This window comes from Callorhinchus milii, unplaced genomic scaffold (assembly GCF_018977255.1).
Source record: "Callorhinchus milii isolate IMCB2004 unplaced genomic scaffold, IMCB_Cmil_1.0 Scaffold3, whole genome shotgun sequence".
Lineage (NCBI taxonomy): Eukaryota > Metazoa > Chordata > Chondrichthyes > Chimaeriformes > Callorhinchidae > Callorhinchus > Callorhinchus milii.
This window is the reverse complement of record NW_024704744.1, coordinates 47,741,634-47,751,919: the sequence shown is the minus strand read 5'-3', so window position 1 is coordinate 47,751,919 and position 10,286 is coordinate 47,741,634. Positions and strand designations below refer to the sequence as shown.

The window sequence follows — 10,286 nt, the reverse complement described above, 5'->3', positions numbered from 1 at the left end:
ATATACTATAAATTGACCCCCTGAAAAGTAAACAAAAAACTTTCATTTCTATATTTTACTAACTCACTGCTGCCATGTTGCTTCTGTTTTCTTTTTTAAAAAATATTTCCTCCCTCTGTCTCCATCACAAAATACTGTACTATTTATGAGGGGGTTTTGATTTTGATCTTGTTCGCATCTTTGGACAACTTTCTTTTTCATTGAAGTAGTATGTGTGTGTGTGTGTAGGCACACACAACTGTATTTTTTGGGTAAATTAATACTCTTACACAGTTAGTCTATTAACTGCTGACAGCGTAGGATTCTAGTCTTGGATTTGAGCATCTCCCCAACTTCGGATCTTTGTTTTCATTATATATTTTATTTGGAAAATGAAAAACGGTTAAATATTTCTGAAACACATTCACTTGTCAAAGTACAACGCATCAGACTACTCTTAAAATAATTCCAAATCACACTTGCTGGTAAATCATTTATTAAAACATCTGTGAACATGAAATCCACATCAGATTTAACATCAGCAAAGATTAGAAACAAAATACATGAATTAAATGACATGGTGAAACTGTGCAAGTTAATTCAATAAGTATGTGTACTGAAAGAGACTCAGTCCACTTAGGTACAATTTTGTGACATTCATTTGAAATTAAGTATGACAAAATTCCTCAATTGTCTCTGACTCCAGGTACCACTAAGTCAATGATTTTACAATATGTTGCAATGTGAACACAAATAGGAAGTGAGATGGCTAGCCAATATTTTGTCACTTTTAAAAAAATATAAATAAATTCTGTCAGGTAATAATCCATAATTACGTCATATTTTAATTAATATATCACTTAACCTTTATTTCTACACTGTTGTCTTTGACAGTAAACATCAATTCATGAAATATGATACAAGTTCCTCTAGTTAATACTTTAGATTAGTCTTCCTTACTTTTAAACATATATAGCCATAGTCTCTGCATGTGCAAATCAACTGCAATAAAGCATAATTTTTCAAAAAAAACTTTGTTGAATGAAAATAACCACAAATGAAAATATCTGCATTCCATTACAAGAGAATATACACCCGGAAAACCATTAATTACAGTATTAAAGGCAGAATTAGTAAATAACCTTAATTCTTCATGATATACATTCTTACTTTTTTGCATTGAGTTTCTTTGCTGATCATTTTTGTTAAGACATTCCCATCATCTGTTCTAATAAATGAAAGAATAGTAATGATGCATCTACCAAAGGATCAGATGAATATTTACCATAGTGTTGACACCACTTTTCCCAGCAATGAGTTTATAAAAGGCGTTCATAGAACAATAGATAGGCCTGAGCATTCAGCACTCTAGATTCGGGAACTGTTTGTACATGGACATCACTTACATAAACCCACTGTCCAGGTTGTGCTGCAACGGCATCCCTGAAACCTGAAAAGTAAAGATCATTAACAGAATCTGTCAACTGTAAGTGTAAGTCTAAAAGCACCTAATGTAATAATGTCACTGTATTTCCAACTGAAGCACCCAGCCAGCACCTGTGGAAAGCATTTAGAAACATCCTCCCGGAGTGAAAGGCACTATAAAAATATAAATTTTATTGTAGAATTCTACTGTTTTCAATTCCAACGTCTGTGAAGCTGGGTTGTGCATTCAATTCTGTATTGCAGCATTCAACTTCCACTTAGTGGGATCACAGCTTTACAAAACAAACATCCGAAAAAAAATAGCTATTCTGCTACCAGAAGTCAAATGCCATGATTCACAAGACAAATGCTTATACAGCTTTGTGGACTTCAGGACCGAGAATGGTATTGGTGTATCCTGTAAATTTCTAACCAATACATTTAAAATTCTAAATTTGAATCACATATGGTACACTCCAATGTATACAAGTATGAAAACTATGTGAGGGTTGATGAATTTCATTTTTTCCACAAGGTCAAGATAGGATTAAATGCCAATTGGTAATAGTCCTTGCATTTGATATAGCGCCTTACACATGGTTGAGACGTCTCAAAGAGCTTCACAAAGTGCTGTAAAGTAGATTGACTGTGTATTTTGTGGTGCACCACAGCAGCCAGTTGCACACAGCAATGTCCCACAAATAGCTGTGGAATGAGTGACCACATTTATTTGGAGGATTACTGGCCACTCATCAGGAGAAGCTGCCTTCTCTTTCTGAATAGTGCCATGGGATCTTTAACATCCACCTGAACAGGCAGATGAGACGTCAGTTTAATGTCTCGCCCAAAGGACAGCACCCAAATGCAACATAGTCCCAACACTGCATTGGAGTGTCAGCTTAAACTATGCGATTCCAAGTCCCCATGTCGGGATGGAACCCACAACCTTTTGACTCAAGATACAAGAGTGCTACCACTTTGCCAGGATTGCTCTCACTGAAGAGCAGCACGTGGCTGATAACAAAACATTTGAGCGAATTAAACTATTTGCACTCCTACTCTATAATTATCTCATGCAATCTAAGCAAGGTTGAAAAGATATCCTAATAAATAGATATTTCTTCAGTAATTCAAATCCGTATTCACATTCCTGCAATATTGGTCTCAATGTCAAATTTTAGAGATCTTACCTGAATTATTCTTGCTACATGCAATACGCTCAAACAATTTTTTGTTGGGTATTCTATACTTCACATATGCTATGTAGTGACCTCCACGCATAGACCCACAATGTTCCACGATACCATAAAGACTGTAGAGCACTTGGTTTCCCTCTCCAACATTCTAAAAAGATATGGACACAGAGAAGAAAAACGATGAGAAAGAAAATACAGATAATCTATAAAATGGCTAATAGATTCTTAAGAGGGAATATTCATTCAAGTATACTATTATTGCTCAAGTATAATATTAACTTCTAGTTCCATTGCTCCCATTACATAAAGGAACGTTTGAAAGCACTTGGCAAATGCAGTGATGAGCACGAAGTGGAGGAAAAGGAGATTTAAAGATTTTGAACAAAGGTACAATTCAAATCATAAACTTTTAGGCAGAAATAGAGGTAGCAAGTAAAGTGGGTTTGGAAGAGAGTTACAGAGTGCAGTGACTGAAGGCTTGGCTACCAATAGTGGAGCAAGAATGGGAAACAAGCAAACACAATCATAACTAAAGAGGGTATGAGCGGGCACCTAAATGGGAATTAATATATATTCAGCCATTGCAAAATGCAGTTCAAATAATTAGAACGTTAAGCAAGAAAACACTTTCATACACAAATTGATAGGAAATTTTTGCTACATAAACTCATGTAAATAACCTCACTGATACATATCTGAATAGGAACAGAATTCTTCCTGCACTACACTTTAAAAAGAAAAACAAAGCTTATTGTTGGGCAGAGATTTTGAATAACCAATGAAATAACCAATGAGAATGTTATTTCAAAGCATTTTTGTTAAGCAAAGAACAAACCTTGCAGTTAGATGAACAAAATGGTGCCAAATCCAGTACTAATGGAAAATCCACATGTCTATTCACTTTCCGCAAGCTCAAACCTGCCTGAGGAACAAAATAATTATTTATTCATTTACTCTACATTATGGATGGATTAAAATGTAATGACTGAAGCTGTATTTTGTACTTTTGCTGTTATTACTAAAGAATAACATTATATAAACAAAATATCAAAAGCAAATATATCTCAGTATTTAAAAAATTAAAAGATCCAGACAATGATATCTCAACAACCATCTATAGTAAACGCTAAAGATGCAATCAAATCTATGTATTGCTAGATGAATGCTCAGTATCATTTAAAAGAGGAAGAGACTATCAAAAGTGAACGTGGGTCCATTGCAGGCAGAGACAGGAGAAATTATAATGGGGAATAAAGAAATGGCAGACTCATTAAACAATTATTTTGCTTCTGTCTTCACGTTAGAGGTCATTGAAAACTTACTGAAAATATAGGGGAACCTGGAGGCTAATGTTAGTGAGGAACTTAAAGAAATGAATATCAGTAAAACAATAGTACTAGAAAAATTGATAGGATTAAAAACAATAAATCCCCTGGACCTGATGGCCTGCATCCTAGGGTTTTAAAAGAGTTGGCTGCAGAGATAGTGGATGCTTTGTTTTTGATATTTCAAAATTACCTGGATTCTGGAATGGTTCCCAGTGATTGGAAGCTCACAAATGTAATGCCGACATTTAAGAGAGGTGGGAGACAAAAAATGGGGAACGATAGATCAATCTGACATCGGTGGTAGGGAAAATTCTAGAGTCCTTAATTAGGGACGTCATCGTGGGGTACTTAGAAAATCATAACATGATTAGGCAGAGTCAACATGGCGTTACGAAAGGGAAATCATGTTTAACAAATCTTATAGAGTTTTTTGAGGATGTAACTAGCAGGTTAGATAGGGGGGAACCAGTAGATGTGGTGCATTTGAGTTTCCAGAAGGCATTCGACAAGGTGCCATATAAAAGGCTGTTGCATAAGATTAGAGCCCATGGAATTAAAGGCAATATATTTGCATAGATTGGAGAGTGGCTAACAGGAAGAAAACAGAGAGTAGGGATTAACGATGGGTCCTTCTCAGATTGGCAGGATGTGACTAGTGGAGTATCACAAGGATCAGTGCTTGGGCCTCAATTATTTACAGTCCATATCAATGATTTAGATGAGGAAATAGAACTTAATATATCTAAATTCGTGGACGATACGAAGATAGGTGGGAGAATAAGCTCTGAGGATGACACACGAAGAATGCAAAGGGAAACAGACAGGTTTGGTGAGTGGGCGAGAAGGTGGCAGATGGTATTTGAGTAAATTAGACCTATATTCTCTAAATTAGAAGTGATCTTATAGAAACCTATAAGATTCTTAAGAGTCTTGACCTGGTAGATGCCGTGAGACTGTTTCCCCTGGCTGGAGAATCTAAAACTAGGGGCTATAAGATTAGATTAAGGGTCAGCCTTTTCGAACTGAGTTGAGGAAACATTTCTGAATTTGTGGAATTCTCTACCCCAGAAGGCTGTGGATGCTTAGTCCTTGAACATATTCAAAACTGAGGTTGATAGATTTTTAAAGGATAGAGGAATTAAGGGATATGGGGACAGGGCGGGTAAATGGAATTAGGTTAGAAGATCAGCCATCATCTTATTAAATGGCGGGGCAGGTTCGAGGGGTCAAATGGCCTACTCCTATGTCTTATGGTCTTAAAAGTGTACTTGGAGATAAATTTAAAGAAATATGCATAGCAAAGAGAAAAACAATTGAGAAATTAGTTTTAAATTTCTAAGCCTGTAAATAATGAATAAGAGGTTTACAGCATCCAAATAGAATGGTCTTCAATATAAGATGTTTGGATTTGATTTATTGTTAGATTAAGATTTTTTTAAGAAAGCAGCAGATGACTGTCAGCAACGATTTAAGAACCTTTCACATATAAACATAAAATGAAAACCTTATTAAAATCAGCCCAGTTATAATGCTTTCAAGCAACTTTGTGAGAATTACCTGGTGGAATCTTTTAAGGTGAAGATTTAAGACAGGTGGGACGGCAGTAATCAACATTTGCTTCCGAGCATTTGTGTACACAGGCTCAGGCTTTTTCTCTACAAAAAAAATAAGATTAAACAAGCATAAACAAGCACATGGAAAATGTACAAAATGTAAAAGGAGGAAGTTATAACTATTTGCGGAAAGAGCCAAGTAATAAATCTGGTATTACTGAAAGCTTCCAGATATAATAATAATAATAATAATCCTTGCATTTGATATAGCGCTTTTCACGTCGGGAGGACGTCCCAAAGCGCTTCACAGAACATACTGTAAAGTGAATTGACTGTATATTTGTGGGCGAACGCGGCAGCCAATTGCGCACAGCAATGCCCACAAACAGTCGTAGATTGAAAATGACCAATTTAATTATTGTTTTTTTTTTGGAGGGATTATTATTAGGCTCTGTGTGGAGTAAGGAAACTTGCCCAAGGTTTCGCCCTGCCTGGAATTGAACTCAGGTCTCTCACTTGCAAAGCGGGTGCTCTAACCACTGAGCTACAGGACTCCACAACTAAGAAGCTGCCAATAAGTCTAACACAACAACACAAAAGGCATAAGAAATGGAAGGTTTATGTTATCTAACAATTTATTTATCAACTTTCATTTTAGAAAGATGTCTCAAAAGACTTAAAACACAAATATTTTACTTTCAGTGGAGGAGGTAGAGGAGGAGGTTTTTTTTCCTGGTGTCCTAGCCTACAAATGCAGAGAAAATACAGTTTACAGTGAAATCCTGTGAGCAATGTTTAAGACATCCTCCCAATGTGAAAGGCACTATATCAAATGCAAGGATTCTTATTATTATTATTACCATTGTTCTGTAACTGTTTACTAGGAGATGCACAAGAGTTTTATAGATTGATGTATTTACTCCAGACACGCTTAGTTTCTCTTCAAAAATTATAGATATTCTTTAAAAGTCAGGGACTCTGTGTATGAAACGTATGAAATGTATGTTTTTTAAACACAGAACACTAATTCATCAGTGTACCTGGGTTGTGTTAATAATGTAAAACAACACTAGATGGCAGTGTTCACTAATTGTAATAAAAACATTAATATTAACCAAGATACTAAATACTTTGAATGTTTGATTTTATAACAAAATAACTATCATCCATAGAGGTAAACCCAGTATGGTAACATTTATAGATTAGATAAATAATTGTAAGATGCTCAAGTTAATTTGTGAATTATGCCTGGATTATACTGGGGGCAAAAGTTCAGCATCGGATGTTGCTTTAGAAACAACACAAGTGTCAACTATGGTAATTCTGTGAGTCCCATTCCTTCAATAACCTTCATAGCCAATCAAAGAACTTGGAGAAGGGGGGGAAGAAGAGCAGGTAAAAATAGGGCTTGGTGCCTCCTGATGAAATAGAAAGTTTATACACTTAATAATAATCTCTGCATTTGACACAGCGCCTTCTCACTTCTTCGAGACGCCTCAAAGCGCTTCACAGAATATACTGTAAGGTGAATTGACTTGTATATTTTGTGGGTGAAAATCCACTCATCCCCAAAATGCATGTTCTTTCTCATCTTGATGAGTCTAACACAATACAGTGTACTGCATAAGTGTGCTGCTGGGGTAAGTTGATATTTAACCAAATACTGCTTGATTATTTTGTAGTTTGGTGGGTTACTGTTTGTTCCACAAGTACCTTGCCCAAGTGACCAATCTTCATGTGAGTTAGAGAGATTTGGCATGTCATTGGACAGCATCATTGTGGATGGTATCACAAGCCCATTCTCAGACACACCTCAAGAGGGATGTAATTGGATGGCAATAAGGAACAGGAATTTGACTGATTTTCTCCTCCGCTCTAGTTTCCCTGTAATTGTTTGTCTGTCTTAGTGCTGAACTGGGTGGTGATTGTATTCACAAAGTCATCTGCATCTCTACAGTTGAGTAAAATATTTCTCCCATAGTGCTTTGTAATTATCTGACACCCACCTGCTGAATGTGCCTTCTTTTGTTGTTTTTGCCTTTTTTCTGTACACTTTTCACACAACAGTTTATTATTACCCATAAGGAGATCCACAGATGTGAACTGATGGAGGCAGGATTGAAGTGAACATTCCTTGGGTTTGGCAACATAGCTCTGAGACAGCGTCTGAAATGCTGTAGTTGGGTTTTTTGATATGACAGATCCTGCTCTTGTATCTTGAATGTTGAATGAAACACAATCTGTCTGTTCCTCAATAACAGAATCAATAATTAGATTTTCATTTTTGATACTGTTGAGGCTGAGCTTCGACATTGCACTGGATATAGAATCATTATAACTGAGGTCCTTGTGTTTAGATTGCACCAAATCACCATTGAATAGCACGTGGTTGATCGTTGCCATATTAAAATTGGAATCTATGTTGCACTTCAGGGAATCCACTTGTTTTGAAGGATTCTCACATTCGGATGCTTCACCATCTGCATCATTGCTTCCATCTGATTGATTGCCATCTTTTTCACTGCCTTCGGATTGACTAGGGTTATTGGCTTCTTCCAACTTGGGCTGACAAAGTGTCAGATTACTGTTCTCCTCTTGGTGTTCATTACTTTGTTCTACTGAAGCATGCCAACTTCTCTCATCGTCTATGGATCTATTCCTTCCTTTTATTCTTTGTTCGTTTGCTTGACTCTGCTAACGCACAACAATGAAAAGGTGAGGTCTTACAACGTTAATACCTCAACCTGTGAAGGTTGAATCAAGCAAGACAAAATTTACAGCATCCTTATTCACTCACATTAGCCACTATAAAGAATTGAAAATTCAACTAATGGATTACCTAACACAAAATGAAATGGGAGGGGAATATTTTAACCTCTCAGCAAAAAAAGAAAGTCATGACTTGCATATGTACGAAGGAAATATTGATGTGCACAAAATCATTAGACCATCTTAAATATACCAAGTGGTAGACATTTTGCAAATAGATTAAGATACTTTATTCATCCTTTAAGTATATCATTGTAAAATACATTGACATTTAGATCATTGTCTAAGAATGATTAAATAGTTTCAACACAAAATTAAATTGTGGGAAATGTATGAATTTCCATCTATGTGACAAATGGACAGACTTTGTCAAATTTTTTGATGGAAGAAGAGTTAATAAAACCCACCTGGTTTAACCATATGTAGCTGTACTTTGAAGTGTAGATTTATTTTCCAATATTACCTGATATAATGTTTCATCTTTAGTAACTAAGTAAAACATACATAGACAATTGCACAAACACTCCATTTGTCCAATACTGTACACTTAAATGTTCTTGCATCATATCCTAAGAAAGTGAGAATTTATCACATTATTTACAATTTCATGTAGAGGGAGAATACTAATTAATCACACTGGAATAATAAATGATAATTTAAAGAAAAATTCAAGCAAGTCTAATTTGGTTTGGGGCTACTTTATCATCATGACTAATACAATTAATCTTTGGTCATCTAATATTTTAATAGTTTTATTTTCTCTCTTTGCCTTCAACTCATTAAAAAATCTGTAATTTCAGGGAAGGACTATTTGCAAAAGTGAGAAGGACCTTGATAATGAATATCAATTAACATATCACAATGGAGGTGATTATGGGAGGTGAAAAGAGAAAAGTTACCAATTCTTACATGACATAAATTGGTAGTTTGGATCCTTAACATGGTACAGCATTATAATATGGCTTGTGATGAGGACTCTTTAAATGCTCTCCCAATTAAACTTCCAAATGCGTGTAACACTCCTGGGTCAAGAAGCATTGATGCTTGTTGTTGGTGACATGTCGGTATTCTCCTTCATTTGCTCATCTTTCAGTCCTTTTATTTATAGCCTATTCAACAGACCAACACCAATACAACAATGTACCCTTACCTTGCATTTTGTTAAAGCTGATTTCCTGGCATTCTTTGGTTGATATTTAGTTGGGGTAGAAGACATAACACAAGTGTCCTGCTTACTTGACATTGAGATATTTTCCTGAGTTTCTGCATCCTGTATGGTCTGATTTTTATGTATTCTTCCTAAAGGCACTGGTTTTGCAGCCTGATTAGGGTTTAAAAAACATTACAACTATTGTGCTGGAAAACACAATATCAGCATTTGAATTGTACAATATCACTTTTAGATCAAACTTTTTTTTGAAATAAAAGCTTGGAAAACAGCTTATTTGTATTTTTGTACTGACAGCCATTTTCAAAGAAGTTACTGAGCACTATCTATATTATTCAGAGTTCGAACATATCAGTTGGGACTCATTTGCATTAGCAAAGGCATTGAATGCAGATTAAAAACAAAGCAGTAAATAGATCAAAATTTACCACTATGAAAATAGCAATACTCTAGAACTGGGTGGTCCAATTTGAGAAAGGTCTGCGGGCCGCATAAGCAATATTTTGTGTTTCCCTTACATAACACCACTTACACAGCAACTTTTTCATGTTGGAAGGACATCTTGACTCTGTTGGCTGGGCACCTGATCTTGGGGTGGGAGGTAAGAGAGGTGGGATGGGAGGGAAAAAGCTAACCAAAAGCGTGGTCAAAGAGTTAGGTTTTGATGTGCCTTGAAAGAGGGGAGGGAGGGAGCGAGTAAGAGGGACGCCACTAATGGAACTCCAGAGAGCGGGGGCAGAATGGCGATAGGGGGGCAAAGGGGTGGGGGGACATAAAACTAGCTGAAGAGAATGGCTGGATCGGGAAGTCGCAGAGGTAGGGTGAGGAGGGAGGTGGAATGAAGGACATAGAGGAGTTTTTCACTGGG

The 10,286-nt window shown here is 36.2% G+C and overlaps 1 protein-coding gene across 1 annotated transcript in view; it reads right to left on the bottom strand.

Moving 5' to 3' along the window:
• Positions 1–458: 458 nt before the first annotated feature.
• Positions 459–10,286, bottom strand: part of usp45 (ubiquitin specific peptidase 45) — a 61,561-nt gene continuing 51,733 nt past the window's right edge. Inside the window, exons 13-18 of the mRNA XM_007892949.2 lie at positions 9,401–9,571; positions 7,488–8,175; positions 5,486–5,583; positions 3,436–3,522; positions 2,595–2,748; positions 459–1,429 (exon numbers count right to left, since the gene is read on the bottom strand). Of these exons, the coding sequence (XP_007891140.1) occupies positions 1,299–1,429; positions 2,595–2,748; positions 3,436–3,522; positions 5,486–5,583; positions 7,488–8,175; positions 9,401–9,571 (1,329 nt within the window). The 3' untranslated portion in view covers positions 459–1,298. The remainder of the gene's footprint in view (positions 1,430–2,594; positions 2,749–3,435; positions 3,523–5,485; positions 5,584–7,487; positions 8,176–9,400; positions 9,572–10,286) is intronic.